General features: G+C 44.9%; 1 protein-coding gene across 6 annotated transcripts in view; it reads right to left on the bottom strand.

Moving 5' to 3' along the window:
• Nucleotides 1-18542, bottom strand: part of LOC127697198 (carboxyl-terminal PDZ ligand of neuronal nitric oxide synthase protein) — a 294753-nt gene that overhangs the window by 74579 nt on the left and 201632 nt on the right. For 3 of the 6 annotated variants that reach the window (XM_052200159.1, XM_052200158.1, XM_052200161.1), the window contains exons 3-4: nt 14043-14135; nt 1173-1246 (exon numbers count right to left, since the gene is read on the bottom strand). In XM_052200159.1, coding sequence (XP_052056119.1) covers nt 1173-1246; nt 14043-14135 — 167 coding nt within the window. Of the gene's footprint in view, nt 1-1172; nt 1247-14042; nt 14136-14517; nt 14597-18542 lie in introns of those variants that run through there. The other 3 variants (XM_052200160.1, XM_052200163.1, XM_052200162.1) reach the window with 2 other exon arrangements.

An 18542-nucleotide genomic window follows, 5' to 3' on the forward strand; every position in this document is an offset into this window, starting at 1 on the left:
CAAAAAAACAAGTTGCAATAACACACTGAAACAACTATTTCATATCAGTGGTGTGAGGGTGGGCAAAGGCAAAAATCCAACTCTGGGTCTCCAAACTCTCCCACAGCTGACTACTTCCCCAGTGGAGAAAACAGGAAGATGGGAGGAGGTGGACGTGTAGAATCCAGGACAGAAGAATGATGGCCACAGGTGGAGGGCATCCTAGGTTCTCAGGAAAGCTCTGGGCTTTGTGTGTTACTGTCGTGTTTTTCTCCTCTCTAGCGAAAACATATGGGTGACAGACATCTGACATCCCTTGAGAGTCATACCAATCTAACCAGGAAAGCAACTTCTGAGTGTGTGTCAGCTCAGTTTGCTAATAATAACATAAACTGGATGGCTTGTAACATTAATATTTTATTTCACACAGTTCCAGAGGTTGGGTAGTCTAATATCTAGGGACTAGTAGTATCAGTGTCTGATAAAGGTCTATTTTCTGGTTTAGACATGGTACCCAAGAGCCCCGTTCTTGTATAGTGATAGGAGCAAGCTAAGAGCTCTCTGGAGCCTCTATTATCCAGAGCACCAATCTCAAACATCTACCTTCATGACCTAATTACCTGACACCCTCCCCCCACCAAGGGCTACCAGCTTGAGGGTTAATATCTCCACAGATGAATTTTGGAGAACCATAAGCACTGGGGTTACACAGGGGACTGGTAGTTTCATTTGGGACATTTTACTTTTTTACATGATCAAAAACCTCTTCATTATGTTCAAATCCTAAAGAGGGAGAAAAGTGGAAGAGACGGCGACTGGGAAATTGGAAGTATGAGGGAAGAGATAACTCAGTTAGCTCACTTCTCACGATCAATATCTATGCAATTATGGAATCCCAAGGAGCACAAAAATCAGCACAAATTGAAAAGGCCTCCAATTACAATGTGGCCATTTGAATTAAATACCACAGAGAAATCCTTCAAACCTCCCCCAGGGCAATTCATGGCCAGAAAAACTTTTCATCTTAAAAGATATTTACTTCTACAGAAGTATCAGGTCTCAGAGGGGTTTCAAAGGCATTAGTCCTTTATTTCACTTGGTCTGCACCCACCAGTTCATAAGAGATGGCTCCAGGAGGCGGCGAGGGTGCCTGGGGCTCAGCGTCCTCCTGAGCGCTGGGCAAGGGCTCTTACCTGTAGATAGGGTCCTGCATCACCAGCATCTTGCTCTCATCCCACGTCCACTCCTTTTTCTGCAATAAAAGAAGCTGTACATGAATAAGTTAGGCTTGTCCTCAGGACAGAACCAGGGCGCTCAGTGTGCTACGGATGCATATGCAAGCACATGCATTTTGTTCCTGGCCTTTTCCTTCTAAGAAGCTCAGAGCTGATTGCTTCAAAAGGACAAGTGGAAAATGTCATGTGTCCGGTCTGATCAGTTCCCTCCAAGCAATTGAAGAAAGTGTCTCTCTAGGCACAAGAGGATGGGCAGGAGCCCAGAAGGCCTCATGGGAGCACAGGCAGACTCTAAATTTCCTTAGAGAAATTAAAAAGACAGTGGGGGAAAAGAAGCCATATATCAATCTGGAGGATATACGTGGAGAAAGAGGAATAAGAGAAGAGGGCTAAGATAAAACTTCACTATGTGTGGAGGATGCGGTTGAATGAATGAAAGTGAGATGAAGTCCCAGGATCCTCTGGGAGGGGATGGGGACTTAGCCTGTATGTCATGTAGTTTAAGTAGTGCCTTTGCAGAATGAAAGGATATTTATTCTGGCTGTGAACCACTTTCTGTGTAAGAGAAGCAGCTCTAGATGAAGGTAGGCATGGGGGTGAGCAAACTCAGACGAGCATCCTAATATGAGGAGAGAAAGCAGGAGGCTGACTCCCCACTGCAGGGACAGAGTCCTGCTCCTCCCTTCCTGGTCTTTGTCACAGATACATAGAGTTGTCCACAAACTAGGGAAGACTGGACTCATCTATGAACAAAAAGACTCAGGAGAGTGGGAGAGACACTGCATTAATGAACAAGGTCTTTTAGCAAGGTAGAGTTTTAAATCGGAGGCACACGGTGGCTGGCCACTCTCAAAACATGGGGTTTGGAAGCTCTCCAGGAGACTACCAGAAGACCGACATGTTCAGGCCCAGAAAGTAACATCAGAAGATGCAAGCAGCTTTACCACACACACACACACACACACACATACACACACCACACATACTTTTTTTCCTTTAAATTCTTTTGTTTGAGAACTTTATATATGTATGTAATATGTTTTGATCAAATCTACCCCCTTTCTTCTCTTTTGCTTCCTCCCCTATCTACTGACTGTGTTTTGCTCCCAACATCATGTGTTCTTTTAATTATATCAACTGAGTTCATGTAACGCTGCCTGTACTGCGTAGGTATAGGGTCATTTATGGGAACATGAAACTGACTCTCCCCTTTCCCAGCAGCCAGCCAGTACCAACAGCTCCTCAGCTAAGGATGGGGTATCATGAGTCTCTAGCCCGTCTATGCGAGGAAGGGCTGGCTTAATCTTGTACAAGCAGTCACAGTTGTTGACATACACTCTCTTAATCCTGGAAGATGCAACATCAATACAATACTGGAGGGATATTTAAACTGTTTTACAAGCGCTCAGTATTAATCAGCTTAAACAGTTTTACAGACAACAAATTTTCAGTTAGAACTGGGCTACTGTTTAAAGATTCTCTTTCATGACGGCTACTCAGTACCCTTCAGCATTCTGAAGGGCCTGCATGCAATAGCACACAGTGGGGAGACTAATATTTTAAGAGCCCTTTCAAAACACAGCAGGTTTGGAACTTCTTTACACTAAGTCCTAGGTTTGCAAGCAAACAACCCTTACCTGGACTCATTTTCTAAACTTTTTGCTACCATAGTTGAGATGGTAGCAAACACTTGTTCCTGCTTCTTTGAAGTAACCTGTGGTCTGATCAGCATGGTAGAAAAACACATTCCTTTTTGTGTTCTAGCCATGACACCATGAACCCATCAAGTCCCCAACCTCCTTCATTAGTTGCCTCCTAACCCACTGACACACGTTGGAGCTGGTTTCCAGCTGAAAAACAGGTATTTTCAAGGTTAAAAGTCTAAATACATGGATACCTGTTTTCAATACATAAATGTTTACTATAAGCACTATTTAAAGAGTAACATATGTTTGAAATGTGATTTGGTTTAGAGGTGGTGAATTTTATGTCATGAACATTAAGCTACATTGATAGTCACAATAAATTCTGTGTACTTTCAACTCAATCAGCAATGTTTATAAAGCACCTACTATTTGCCTCTGAGCTCTTCTGTCAACTTTTTTCAGCTTTTTTTGACTGTCAACTTTTTTGGTTTTGTTATTTCTAGTTGGATACTAAGTTCTCATGTATCTACTTTCTACTTTTTTATCTGTTCAAAGACAGAAGCCAGACATGGGACATATGTCTAAAATTCCAAGCATGTAAGAAAACTGAGGTAGGAGGATTACTGACCCCAGGAGTTATAGACCACAAGAGTATTTGTGATTGCTCATAAAAGCATTTTTATGACTGTCTCCTTAAAGTCTTTGTCCGGTAACTTTAGCCAGGTTGGCTTTGTCGGGTGGGGATACGAAGGAAGAACAGTTTTATTTTCTAAGCGTTTGCCTGGAAGAACATGCCTTGCCAAGCTGACCTCTTCATTTTCCTTTGGGTAGTGAACAGGCTTGCATGTGCTCCTGGGGCATATCTGGGTTGCCAGCCTCTCAAGCTTCGAGTCTTGGGTAGATGAAGCGCAAAGAAACCTCCACCCACACCATTTAATTTCTGGTTTCCAGGTTCTGAGCCCCAGTAATGGCAGAGGGTTTCTGTGACCTGCAGCATACATTTCTTCTAAGTGGCTGTGGTGCTAAGAGAGAAATCTTCCCTGCCCAACAATGGTCCTCCAATGTCAAAGATAACCCTGGGAGGACTCTTCTTTGCAATGCTAAAGAATGCAACTAATCCTGTCATTAAAAGAAAGAACTAGAGAGGAAAAACAGTGCAGAGTAACTATTTCCCTTTTTTGGCATTCTTGGACAGGATAGTGGCAAGGCCAGGCTCCAGGCATCTTGTACGAATTTCATGGGGATCAACCAACACTGGCAGAGACCATAGAAATCAGAAATTAATTTTAGGAGCTATCACCACATCTGCAGAGCATATCCATAGAAGGAAGGCAACCTTTAACAATATCTCCACCTAATTAGTTTCCTTTTCTGAAAATTCCCATTAAAATCTTCTCCTTGTCATTAAAACTTTGCTGTGAGCTTTGGGCAAATCCAATAAATCCACGAAGAGGGCAAGAATGGATCAAGGTAACTCAAAGGGCTTGGGAGAGCCTCACCAGGGCTTTGCTTATCCAAGAACCTTAGGCAAACACAGAGTTTGGTTTTTGGTTTTGGTTGTTGTTTTGTCTTAAACCCAGTATCTCCTGTGTGCCAGTCATACTCTCAGAGCATCGGAATGGAGATATTGAAAGAACCTGGAAACCAGAAATTAAATGGTGTGGGCGGAGGTTTCTTTGTGCTTCATCCACCCAAGACTCGAAGCTTGAGAGGCTGGCAACCCAGATATGCCCCAGGAGCACATGCAAGCCTGTTCACTACCCAAAGGAAAAGGAAGAGGTCTACACACCTCATCCCCTTCCACCTGCTTCTCTTCCTACCCACCTCCTCTTCCAGATAAAGCTCCAAAGCATTGGATGCACCAAGGGAAAATGTGGCCCCTGGATAGCAGCCTGGTCTGGACAGAACTGAGTCTTTGGGATTCTTAGAGCAATGCTGGCCCCATTGCCAGGGACAATCTAGAAACCATGCAGTGCTGGGAGTGGCTTACCCCACAGGGAGCCTCACACACAGCAGGGAAGAGTGTGGTGGGGTTTTATTTCTGCAGCACAGGGGATTAAGCCTAGAGATGCCTGCCCCACAGCAACCACCACCCAGCCATATACACCTAGCTTAATGGAAGAAGTATTAGTCTCCTTAGTCTGAAATAAAGTCTTACCTCCTCTGCTTTGCAAGTGTTTTAAAGACAAATAGACAACAACATGAACAAGCCACTTTCTTCTTACTTTTCCAAATGGAAATGCTCTTTTCATGGAAGAGTATTATAATGATAACAACAACAACAACAATAACAACAATAATAATGATAATGATAAAATGAAATAGCAAGAAAGAATGGACTTTGCCAGATTACAAATTAAGGTTAGTTTCAAGCTTAGGTTAGATCAGTTACTTTAGCCAAACTGGTTCCACCATCTTCAGCAAGCCCACATCTTCTGAGCTGTAGCCAAAGCCAACCTCCTCCTCCTCCTCCCTCCCATCCTCCTTACATAAATGCTTGAAAATAGGGCTTCGGTTCTTGGTAGCTGTGAGGACAGTTTTAGTTTTGCTATTCTCCGTCCTGGGCCAGCTGTGGTCTCTGAGACAGACAGGAAATGAAGAAGACATGGAGGAGGGCCCAGGACTCTAACCCTGCAGCATCACCCCTCTGGGTACCTCCTGGGGACTGGGTATCCTTCACAGCAAAGGAGGAGCAAGGGACAGGGCTGCTTCGGCCTCCTTCCACCACAGACATGAGTCAAGTGTCACCTTCGGGAGGGCAAACATTAAGAGCAGAAGAAGGGCATGGATTAGCAAAGTCCCCAAGGGTAGCTTTCTCCTCTTGCTCTGCAAATGGAATGGAATGAGGCCCAGCCGTGGAGCAGGTACCTGACTCCATGGGAATACCTAGCCTCTGACCACACCCCATTCTGCAGCCCTGGGAGTGTGACTCCTGCCTTTGATTCCTTGTCTCCTGCTTGCCTCCCAGGGCACTGAGCCAAGCCCAAGGTTATTAGCTTAACCACCTCTCTAAACATCTAACCCCATAATCTGGAAGTCATCTGACTTTTCCCAGGTGCCACACCACTGGACCCTCTAGGCCTTTGCCTAAACTAACAGGGCAGATCAGAAAGGAAAGGAGGGAACTCACCTTTACCTGTTTCTCAGATGTTTCCTAGTTGCTATGAAAGGAAAGCCCATTGTAGCTTTTTGCTTTAAAATTAAAAAAAAAAAAAAACAGATTTCTTTATTTTATATGTATGAATGTTTTATCTGTATGTATGTATGTATGCATGCATGCATACCATGTACATGTCTAGTGACCATGGAAGCCAGAAGAGGGGATCAGATCCCCTGGAACTGGAGTTAGAGATGGTTATGAGCCATCATGTAGGTACTGGAGTAGAACTTGGGTCCTCTGCAAGAGCAACAGTATCCCTTACCTGCTGATCCATCTCTCCAATCACCACCTCCTACTGGCTTTTCTTGTTTTGTTTTGAGACAGTATCTTTTGTAGCCAAGGGTAGCCTTGAACTTATATAGAGCTAAGGATGACCTTTAACTTCAATCCTCCTTCTTCTGTGTTTAAAATATTAAGATTGTTAAGTTAGTAGGACTACAAGTGGTTTGTGTGGCGCTAGTGATCAAATCCAAGGCTTTGTGCATGTGAAGCAAATACTCTACTAACATCTCTTGCCCTCATAGATCTATTTAAATAGGCAACTACACCCCATTTACATATTAAACATATGCATAACACTCCATTTACATATTAAAATTAGCCTCCTACTTTAAAGATGAATGGGGAGGCCCTGGGGGCAAATGATTTCTCTCTAAGGGCCTTTCACCTTGTTGTAAATAGTTCACCTTATCTTCTGCTTCTAAACCCTATTCTCGGTGTTACTTCTGGTGAGGAAGGTCTCACTTCCAAGAGAGAGTAGAGATGAAGCGCTCTAAGTAGTTCTGTGGCTGACTGGGGTAAGTATGTCCATGATACAGACCCTTCATTCCTTTATGTACTGAATTCATGTCAAACCCTGTGTAGAAAGTGCCAGCATTTTGTCTTTGCCAAAGCTCGTACCAGGAACTATTTTGTGAGATCTGGTTCAGAGGTTCAGACTGCTTAGGAAAGTGAAACAAGAGAAAACAGAGTAAAGAGTAACTAGCAGCATGGTCTGCCCTCCTTCTGGACGGCAGAACTGTATATGGCATCTTGGAAGTCCTCTCCTAAGAACCCCAAAGCAGAGGAGGAGTATCTATTGAAATGTATTTGTTATCCCTATTAGAGATCACAGGTAAGCACATGCTAAAGTCTGAAGTTTGGTATTGTTCACTCATTGAACATCAATGGTGAGTTATTTTAAAATAAAAATAAAAGGCCCAGCAAGGTGATGTAAACACAGACTATATAAACTCTACTTAACGTATTCTCCATGCTTCTAGGTGAACAATTATTAGACTGAAAACAAAGCTGTCTCCCACACTAAGAGTAGTCTATGGCTATAGGATACTGCATTTCAAAACTGAAGTGCTAATGAACTCCCACAGTGCATGGGATGGCTCATGTGGTTATTTTAAAACTAGCAGAAAATAAAGTCTTACACAATGCAATGGGAAGACAACCGTCTTCTACACCATGCATGAGGAAGACATGCGTTTACACGATCTAACAGGAAGACACCCGTGCCAGCTTTGGTCTGTGGATTTATACTCGTGTCCTGGCACTAACCACCTGCTGACCAAGCTCTCATCCCTTCTTGCCACATCTAATCAACTTGGGGGGGGGGGCGGGGTCATAAAGCAAATCATTTCAGAGGGCCTTCTAAATTGTGGTTCTGTAACTGTGAGAGCCTCCTTTTCTTACTCTGTTAGATCAGAGAGCATGCTTTGTTTCCATAGTAACACTACCACTTGGACAGAAAGTTGATTGCCTTGTGAGGTGCCGGCCTTGTGATACAAGTTAAAAACTGGATTTGGCAGAGGATATAGGTTAGTGGTAGAATGCTTGCCTGACATGTGTAAGGTCCTAAGTTCAATCCTCAGGTCTGGAACAACAACAAATGGGGGTAAGGCAAGCAAGCATCAGAATGGTCTTCACACCACAGGGTGTGTGAGGATTTAGGAAGTACAAGGCCATCAAACACCGCTAGCACAGCGTAGGTGCTCACTGCCAGCGTATGCTATGATTAGCTGCTGGTCCCACGATCATCTTCCTGGATAATTACCGCCGTCACTTTGTTCCCTCTCTTTCTACCTTCCAAAGCAGATGAAATAACATGTTAGAGAAGACATGGTCCCTTCCCACGGGAGGCTCACACACAGCTGGAGAAAGAGATAAATTGACCTAATGTGGAGATGGAAGGAAGGATAGCTCAGTGATACAATCCATGCTTAATATGACTGAGGGGCTGGCACCTCTCTAGCACCCAGAATTCAACAAAATAATTCTAAAGTCATTTTCTAAGAGCTGTAGATGGACCTTATATGGAAACACAGTGCCATGAGAAGTGGGTAATTTGGGGCTGGCAAGACAGTTCAGTGGTAAAGGCATTTGTTTCCAAGCCTCTTTCTATTTTTCACATGTCTGTGTGCATGCACACACATGCAAATGTGATGAAATGTTTTTAAGAAACATTTAATTTGGGGCTGAAAAAATGGTTGCAGTCAAATATGCTATGGAAGCATAAGGACCTGAGTTTGGATTCTTAGACAGATGACAGACAGGCAGGGAGACAGGCAGACAGACAGAAGACATATACATAGGCAAAATGCAATATATTTTTAAAAAAGAAATAGCTACTTTAAGGCTGTAGAGATGGCTCAGGCAGGAAAGTATCTGGTATATTAGCATTAAGGACCTGAATTTGGATTCCCAGCACCCATATAAAAGGCACTGAAAGCACATGCCTATAACATTAGTGTTGGAAAGGTAGAGGCAGGGGATCAATCAAGTGGAATCTATGAGTTCTGATATTAGTGACAAACTATATCTCAAAAAAAAAGGTAGAGAATGATAGAAGATACTTAACATCAACCTCTGCCCTCAATGTACATGTGTACATACCTTCAAAGCATATATATACAACATACAACATACACACACATAAACACACGCCCCCTGCACCCCGCTGTGTCCCTCTTTCCCCACCTGTGTGTATGTCCCTAGTGAGAAGGGACCATGTCTTCTCTAATGCTATCTCATCTACTCTGGAAGGTAGAAAGAGCAAAACCAAAACAAAGCCACAAGCCACATATGCATACCCATAATTCCTCTATGCATCTGTCCCATAGTTCCCAGAGCATAGCGGATCCACGGTAAGTATTTGTTAGAATGTTAAGCCACGTGTCTTCAATGACAATCGGTCACCTTAGCGGATCCCAGCAAAGTTAGTGGTTTACTGGAAAAATCACATGGAACTGAGCTGTTTAACAGAAAAATCCCTTAGATGAAGATGAAGGTTAATCTTAGGACTCTACTTCCCAGCAAATGGTGCTAGAGTGTAATTCTGGGATTATAATAAATAACCATGATTAGATACACAGAAAAGATAACTACTTGGGCCTCCTGGAACATTAAAAATGATGTTCTGATTGGAGGACATCAAAGCAAAGCCAATTATCTTAGCAACTGAGCTTATGATACTAATTCAACTTAAGATTCATTATCTGCTGGCATCGGTTCAAGAAGTGAGCATTCCTAGATGCTTGCTAACAAAACCAAAAAGATGGCTCTTACCCAGCAACGAGATGGCTGCATCATATCTAGCTACTTACTGCCCAAGCTAGTGGAATATATATGAAGAGCTGAGTCTCCTGGACAAATCCAATAAAAAGTGATCCTTCTTTGATTGCTCTCTCTCTCTCTCTCTCTCTCTCTCTCTGTGTGTGTGTGTGTGTGTGTGTGTGTGTGTGTGTGGCCTGGAGCTCTACAAAGAAGTTAGGCTGGCTGTATCCATTGCTGGGATTGTATTATGCTCAATTTTATTCCTGGGGGGTGAGTTCATGTGGCACGTGTACATATATTTTGCATGTATAATGGGTGAATATGTACATTTGCGTATGTGCACATAAAAAAGTCTGAAGTTAACGTCTGCTGTTGTACTCTATTTATTGAGACAGCCATTCGCTGAAGCTATAGATCATTGACTCTGGCCTGTCTAGCTAGGCCAGGACCCCTGCCTCCATTTCCCAAGTGCTGGGGTTTCAGACAGCCAACATGCCTGTCTGGATTTTACCCAGGTATTAGGGATCTTGAACTCCAGTCTTTACACTTAGACAGCAAGCTCTTTGCCCACTGAACCCTTTCAAGCCCCCATGCTCAGCTTCTTTATAGGTTCTGGGGACAGAACCTGGTGATCTTAGCCTTAGAGATCTCAGTCTCTGCTCAGCCTTAAACTGATGTATTGTCAGAAGAGGAGAGTGGCATGGTGACCTAAAGAAACACAGTAAGACGTCACTATATCCCACTGCTAACTTCTTCTGGATCTCAGGACCTCACCACACACAAATAACACTCATTCATCCAGTGATAGGTAATGAAAACATTCTAAAAATGTCTGGCCATCCAGGAAAATTCTAAACTCACAAAGACAGCCCTGTCCTTGTAAAGCTCACTAGGAGGCAGAGGCCCCTTTAAAAGATGTCTCCTCTGGTGGGAAGAACTTTGGCATTGATCAGTTATAGATGGTTTAAAGACAAAGAGAAGGTGGGACGGCTGTTCTGGGAGTTCTGTCTGCTTTCTCTGCTGCCCATTCTGTTGTCAGAGGCTTGAGTACACTCAGGTGACCTGGATTTATATACAAGCTTTAAAAAGCATGGCTCCACGATTCGTGCTGAGCTCTGACCTGAAAATGTACAATAATTCCCCCCAGGCCAGCTCTTGACTCCATAGTTAAAGGCTCAAAATGAGTTTTTCAGAACATATGCCAGGAAGGGTGGCACCAGGACCAGAACTCAGGTCTTGTTGCCTCTGCCAACAGCTCCTTCCAGCATGTCACACTGACCCAATGAAAACCAAAGCGTTCCTTGCAGGAGAGGGGGCAATTCAGCATCTTACAAGCTAGTTACTGAGTACTGGGCAGGAATGCCAGGATGCACAGAAGCTGTGCTGATGCTCTCTGCCTATGCTTAGCTGGCAAGAGGGTCTCAGGTTCAGCCATAGTGGCCAGACTGTTCCAGTACTGAACATTTACATGATAGCACATCACACTCTTCTCAGCTCTGAGAGAGAAAGAGACGTGTGTGTGTGTGTGTGTGTGTGTGTGTGTGCGTGTGTGTGTGTGCCTGAGCTTGGTGGCAGCACTCTCAGCTACCAGGGCTGTCACGTGGGAAGCAGACGACAGAAAAGGCTGATTACTGCGAATGCTAATGCGCATTCATCTGCCAGAGGCGGCAGGATATGCACACAGTGATTAAAGGCATTATCCACATCACAGCCTGGGCCTGAGATGGACACCAGGCGTGGGCGGAGGAAAGGAGATAGGAGGCTCCTCTTTCCCAAGCTGGCATGGGAAGAGTCATCTCTAGAACTGACCTGCTCCCCAGCCTTCTTCCTGGGTCAGAAGGGCAAATACTAGAGATTACCAAGCCTGCAGTTTCAGAGTGAGTCACAGGTCCCCAGGACTCCCTCGGGGACATGCTCTAGCTTAGCTTTCATGTACTTAGGGAAAGAGGGGGTGGCTTCTCTCCCAGGTAATACCCCAGCATTCTGCAACCCTTGTCAGTGTGGGATCTAACCTATCTTCCAATACATGATGGAGCTGACACCACACATGGTACCTGATACAAGGGGGTGGGGTGAGATGGGAGATAAGACTGTCCTTTAAGGACAAGACCTAAAGTCACTCCATAGTGGATGATATCAGGGGGACACCAAGCTATCCAATGGGGACATAATAGTTCCCAGGGGCCTAACTAGAAGTAATATGCACAATAGAGTGGTGGAGAGATTTTTGGGAATGTTAGCCATTGATGAACAAAAGTCTTGGTCAGAACTGTCAAAAAGACTTGAAGGATTGCGTAGTCGAGGGAGTGGCACTATTAGAAGGTGTGGCCTTGTTGGAGTAGGTATGTCACTGTGGGTGTGGGCTTTAAGGCCCTCATCCTAGCTGCCTGGAGTTAGTCTTCCACTAGCAGCCTTCAGATGAAGATGTAGAACTCTCAGTTCTGCCTATACCATGCCTGCCTGGATGCTGCCATGCTCCTGCCTTGATGATAATGGACTGAATCTCTGAATCTGGAATCCAGTCCCAATTAAATGTTGTCCTTTATAAGACTTGCCTTGGTCAAGGTGTTTGTTTACAGCAATAAAACCCTAAGACAGGTTGTATCCCCCAACAAGGTCATTATGAACCTCAGGTGGTCCCAACATTCCTACTGTAAAATAGGCAGACCTGGTCCACTTCGGTGCCCACCCAGAAGCCCGAGCTAATTTGGCTTCTGATGTGGTTTGCCTCCAATTGGTAGGAAATAGGTGCTTGTCAGGATACTCGCTGATCCAGGAGACAATTCTATTTCAGAGTAGATTAGGAAACTAATGGTCTAGTTTACACATCTACTGCCTTGAGTTGGTCAATGTGACTTAGCATCCTGAGGGTCATAATTCAAAACTGTAAGTCTCAATACTTTTTAAGGTCAGAGAAATACACGTATTATGTCTTTTTCCTCCTTTCTTATTTTTGACAATTTCTTACCTATATACCGTATATTGTGATCATAACCACCCCTGTTAACTTCTCTTGCCTCCTTCCCATTCCTGTTGACCTACTCTTTCTTCCTACTCTCATGTCCTGAGACACATAGCTCTTGTGCAGACAGCCCCAGCTGCAGTGTGTTCCTGACTTCCTTAACCACAGCACATCCAGAAGATAGAGTTTGGAGCACTCTTCTCCATCCTTAGTATGATCTTCCTACCCCCCCTTCTTCTACAATGCTCCCTGCCTGGATTTTGTGGCTTGAAAGACTAATAACTCAGCCCCTGGCAAAGGGATGAGGAAAGTCTGTGAGGAAATCACTAACCAAGGAAATGGCCACTGTGGCAGTTTGTGACAAAGGGTGTGACCACATCCTGTCACCTGGGAAATATTCACAAATGATTTTTATCAGTAGAGGGTGCTGAGCCACCAATTCCCCTCGTGTGAACGGCTGAGAGAAGCAACCTAACACACAAAGACAGAAGCCAGTCTCCTCAAAGCAGGAAGATGGGTTGTGCTGGTTTCTCTGACTCCATAAATAGGTCTTACTTAAGAGAGCATCGTCTCACTTATAATTTCAAGCCCAGAGATGTAACAGCCATTCACTTGCTTCACCATCTTTCTTAACTCAAGAGGTCCCCAGAAACAGATACTCTAGCACTTTCCATGGCTATGCACAATGTGCCGATATGTGGGGGTAGAGAGGAGGCACTCAGGATGTCCCTGTGACAGCAGGTGTGAACGAAAGCCAAGGGTCACATAAAAGGGGGCTGCAGTGCTGTCCCCAGTGGCTGTCTTCTCTCATGTACTTGTAACTAACTGCAGGTTAATCTCTATCCAAAACATTTAACACTAGTGAGTCTCAGAGTTCAGAAGGTTTGGGGAGGGGATGCTAACCTGAGACTATTTTTATAGACTTGATCAGTCTGAAAATCTGAACTCTGAAATGCTCCAACATCAGAAACTTTTCGGGTACTGACATGATACCCAACAATGTCAAATTCTGAAGCATTTGGGATTTCAGTTGAGGGATGCCCAACAGGTATCACTTAATGTGGAAGCACTTCCCATTATCAAGACTCAAACCAGCTGCGACAATCTGGTTTCTCAGGCTCAGGGGGCTGAAGCAGGAGAACTACAAATTCAAATCCAGTCTAGGCTGCAAAGTGAGATACTATCTCAACACACACACACACACACACACACACACACACACACACACACATTTAAATGTAAAGATATTCAAATAGAGAAGAGGCCTTGATGATGAGGATGGGGGGAATGACCCACAGGCTATGGGGAAATGACCCACAGGCTATGGGGAAATGACCCACAGGCTATGAGTTATTGAGACCCAAGTCCCACTAAGGCCACTGGCCTCTGTCTCACTCTCTGCTCCATTTGTGGCTTAGCAAACTTGACTGCCAGCCAAAGAAGAGAGCGCTAGAGAATGTTCTAGAAGGAAAAGGTATCCCATGCCTTGTTTGCCAGCTTCCGGTTCAGCCACTCACCTTTTTCTTCTTCTTCAGAATCACTTTGACACCATCCACGGAGACCATGATGCTTACTTTCTTCTTCTTGATGTTCTTGGCTTTAAACTCATACTGCAAAGGGAGAAGAGAAGAGTGGATTCAGCTTGGCACAGCCCATCTGCAGGGTCATAGCCTGCCTCTGGCCCAGCAACAAGGGCTGGGGAGCTGTGCAGTCTGTGGCATACCAAGCACCTTTGGGGATGTATGAGCACATGGACAACTGCAGGGAAGGTTCTGGGGGAACCTTGAAGTTAGGACAGGGGCCTGAGTAGTCAGCAGTTCCCTGACTTGGTCATCACCTAGGACCAAAGGGATAGAACTAAAACATCTGAAGAAGGACTTAAGCCATTTCAGTGAGATACAAATAACAGCCTGTCTTAGTCAGGGTTTCTATTCCTGCACAAACATCATGACCAAGAAGCAAGTTGGGGAGGAAAGGGTCTACTCAGCTTACACTTCTGCATTGCTGTTCATCACAAAAGGAAGTCAGGACTGGAACTCAAGCAGGCCAGGAAGCAGAAGCTGATGCAGAAGTCATGGAGGGATGTTCCTTACTGGCTTGCTTCCCCTGGCTTGCTCAGCCTGCTCTCTTATAAAACCCAAGAGCACCAGCCCAGAGATGGCACCACCCACAAGGGGCCCTCCCCCTTGATCACTAATTGAGAAAATGCACAGATGGGTCATATGGGGGCTCTTCCCCAACTGAAACTCCTTTCTCTGTGATAACTCCAGCCTGTGTCAAGTTGACACACAAAACCAGCCAGTACACAGTCTATCTTGAAAGTCTTCTCTATATACCACAACCTTCCGGAATAATCCATCCTGCCATTTAATGACTGTCAGGCAAGTACTTCTTGTGTCTAACCAAATGCTGCTGACACAAGCCATTCCATCCCCAGTGAACATTAAGGGCCTTCACACCAGGGCTTTTTACACAAGGAACAAACAAACAAACAAACCAACAACAAAAAAAAAAAACCCTTGAAAATTCTAATTTCTCCTCCATGAGTTCCATCCCCAAATCCCTTTACCTTCGGGTCAATCTCTAAACCTCCCCACAGTCTGGCTAAAGATTGTCAATCTACAAGGTACTGGGAGGTGGGGAGACCAATGATGCTATACAGCTTGTGTTGCCTCACACCTCCATGTTTCCCTTCACACTCGAAGTCCTGGTTAGGCTGTTCCAACCACCAGTGTGCATGAATACAACAGTCACTCAGCCTTCCCCTCAAGTCTTTCCATCATGTTTCTCCAATCACAACCATCTTTTATGTCTGTACAGATGTTTCTCTCTGGTTGGTCTAATTCATCATCTTCCTTCATGAACTTCATTCTGAGTACTCCTCCAGTTTAGTAAAGCATTTGAGATGCTCAATGCCTGTAATTCCAGCACTCAAGAGGCTAGTGGGGGTTGGGGGTTAGGATGAGTTTGAGGCCAGCCTGGTGTACACAGTGAGCTCCAGGCTCACCTGGGCTACAGAATGAGACCTTGCATCAAAAAGCCAAAATGAGAACATATACAAACACTACTATTTGGTCTCCATCTTAGTATCACCACATAAAAAAACAATTTCCATGGGAAGTTCTCAATCAAACATGTAGGATACTTACTAAAGCATGTAATCAGTAACCTCAGACCCAGAGCCAAGACCTCCTACTATGCCACCATCTAGGCCTGGCTGAAGGCCCCTGGTTCCTCGAAAGGTTCCTGAACTTCAATGATTTCAACAGAGAGTATGTTGATAGGAATCCAAGTCATCTATCTCACTGGAAGGAAGATGTAACCCACATTGAAAACCTGACCAGAATCAGACAGAGCCTTTCTTCCCTGGCCCTGTCCTCTAGCAATCAGATCTCAAGGGATTCCAAGGTGGGAATGTAGCTTAGTTGGAATAGTACTTGCCTGCCATGCAGGGTATGAGGTGGTGGCACACACCTCTAATTGCAGTACGTGGGAGCTGGGGTCAGGCAGAGCAGAAGTCAAAGGTCTTCCTCTGTTAGAGACCAAAATGAAGCTAGACTGGGCTTCTACAGCCACTGGCTGAACAAAACTGGTGACCTGAGTTCTATCTCTGGTACTCACATAAAAATGGAAGAAGAGAACCAACTCAATGAAGTTGTCCTCTGACCTCCATGTGTATGTAAACACACAAATAATACATGGAAGTAAACACACGCATTCCTATCATCTACAGTCTGTCCCTTCTACCAAATTTTTGGTAGTCATTCTGTTATTCTGCATACAATGCTGATATCTCTTAGCTACCTGCTTCGTATAGGCATGGTCGTATATTATTCTTTCTGTGATCAGCACACACAATGGATCACAGCTCAGTAATCTCTAGGTGCCAACACCATACAGCTTTCGGTCTGTTGGCCCCATCCACCAAGCCCCAGTCATTCTACCCCACCCAACTGCTTCTGATGGGCCATAGAAGAAGCGGAGCAGTTCCACTGGAGAGAGCAAAAGTCTGCTTCAGCCGGAATCAAAGCTCATGGAGAATGAAAGGAAAGAAGAGGATGGTATGTGTGCGAAAGGACAGGCTGGAGTCCAGCTTGGGATGGGATCTCAGCTTTATAACACAGTGCCCTCTGGCTCTGCAGTGGGTAGGACGGAATCTGCTTAGCAGGCACCTGGGGAAGGACTCCAATTCTGTTTCTCTCTGGACTGCAGCATTCTGCCCAGCTGCAGACTGGATGAACTAAAATGACCTTGGTTAAAAAATTAAAAAAAAAAAAAAAAACAGCCACGGCAATTCATAATACAGCTGACTTTGGCCTTATGCCCACCAGGCGAGGTAAACCAGCCCGAGTTCCCCACCACGCCTGCCTTTACCTCCGCTTACTTGAACTTGAATAAACACACCTTCCCGCTGCACCCCTTTCTGAACAAGTCCTGAAAGTTAAGGCTGTTCCTGAAACCACTTTCAGGCTAAAGAGGCATGCCAATGAACTCTGGCAGAAGCTAGGGGCACAAGAGTTAGAAAGACCCAGGCAAGGGTAAGCACGGCCACACAGGTCAGGTCAGTCTCAACTATTTTTTTGGGGGGGGGGGTGGTCTTTGGTTTCCTCTTGGATGTCACTTTCACATTCTTTTACAGACTTGCTTTTTTTCTCTTTTATAGCAACAAAACTAAAGCAGAAATACCAAATACCTACTTCTGCCAAGTACTATGCAATTTCTTCTACCTTCAATTTTATTACATTTGGAGTGTATGTATGGTGTGGGTGCCCATACGTATGCATGCGTGTGAAGACCAGCACTCGACCTTAGGTTTCATTCCTCGGGAGAGAGCTGCCTTGTATTTTTTGAGAGGAGGCCTCCAGCTTGCTGATCTGACTGGCCAGTCAGTGAAACCCAGGACTCTGCATGGCTGTCTCCTAACTGCTGGGATTACAAGCACACGCCACCACGCCTGACTCTTTTACAAGGGTTGTGAGGCTCAAACAAGGTTTCAAGGTCAGGCACATTGAGATCTCCCCACTTACAGCCCCAATTTTAGATAATTAATTACCTGCTAAGCCAAACACAGGTATCTCCTATTTCAAGAAGACTCTTGCAGTTGGCTACATCTCTTTCCTATTTGATCCACTTCTCTGGTGGATTAACTCTCTCTGGGTCCAAATGCATTCCATCACGAATGCCTAGAAAGAGGTGCCTGGCTAGTTCCTTGCTGTGTTTCTGAATCTTACCTGTATTTTTACAGTTTGTGCTTTGATGTTTGGGAATGTCTTTTAATTCCTCGATCTTCAAAACCAAATATACTAACTCTGGTGGCACACACCTTTAGTCTCAGCACTCAGAAGGCAGGGGCAGGCCGGCCCCTAGGAGGTGTAAGTCATCCAGGGTTACAGAATGAGACCATATCTCAGAGACCAACAAAACCAAGCCAAAACAGAACAACAACGACAGAAGCCAATAAACAAAACAAGACAAACCATGAAATAGGTACGGGGCCAGAGACGACTCCGTGGAAAGGGCGCTTGCCATCAACCCAGTAACATGAGTTCAATTCCCAGCCCCCACACAGTCAAAGGAAAGAAACTCTACCTCAAGTCATCCTCTGACCTCCCTATGTGCTCTGTGGCATCTGCAAGCACACAAGTGTGCACATGATTGTGAGAACACACTCACATACTCACGCACACAAATAAATAAGTGTAAAACAACAACAACAGCAAAGCCCCCAAATGGAACTAAACTTTGTGACAGTGGGAAGGCACCCTCTGCCTTTACCTCCGTGCACACTCCCATACGCCGGGCTCTTTCAGGTCTGTGGGCACAATGACTTCACAAAAAAGTGAGACCCAATATTCCCCCAGAACTGTGACATCGGTAACACAGGTGCACTTCAAACAGCTGGCACAATGTTCTGGAGTCCTCCAAAACGGAAAAAGGACAAGAGAAGCAGGAAGCAGGCCTCCAGGTCCCATCCCAGCTGCTAGCTGCTGGCAAACGCTCTGAGCTTTGTCACACTC

This window comes from Apodemus sylvaticus, chromosome 12 (assembly GCF_947179515.1).
Source record: "Apodemus sylvaticus chromosome 12, mApoSyl1.1, whole genome shotgun sequence".
NCBI classification, from domain to species: Eukaryota; Metazoa; Chordata; class Mammalia; order Rodentia; family Muridae; genus Apodemus; species Apodemus sylvaticus.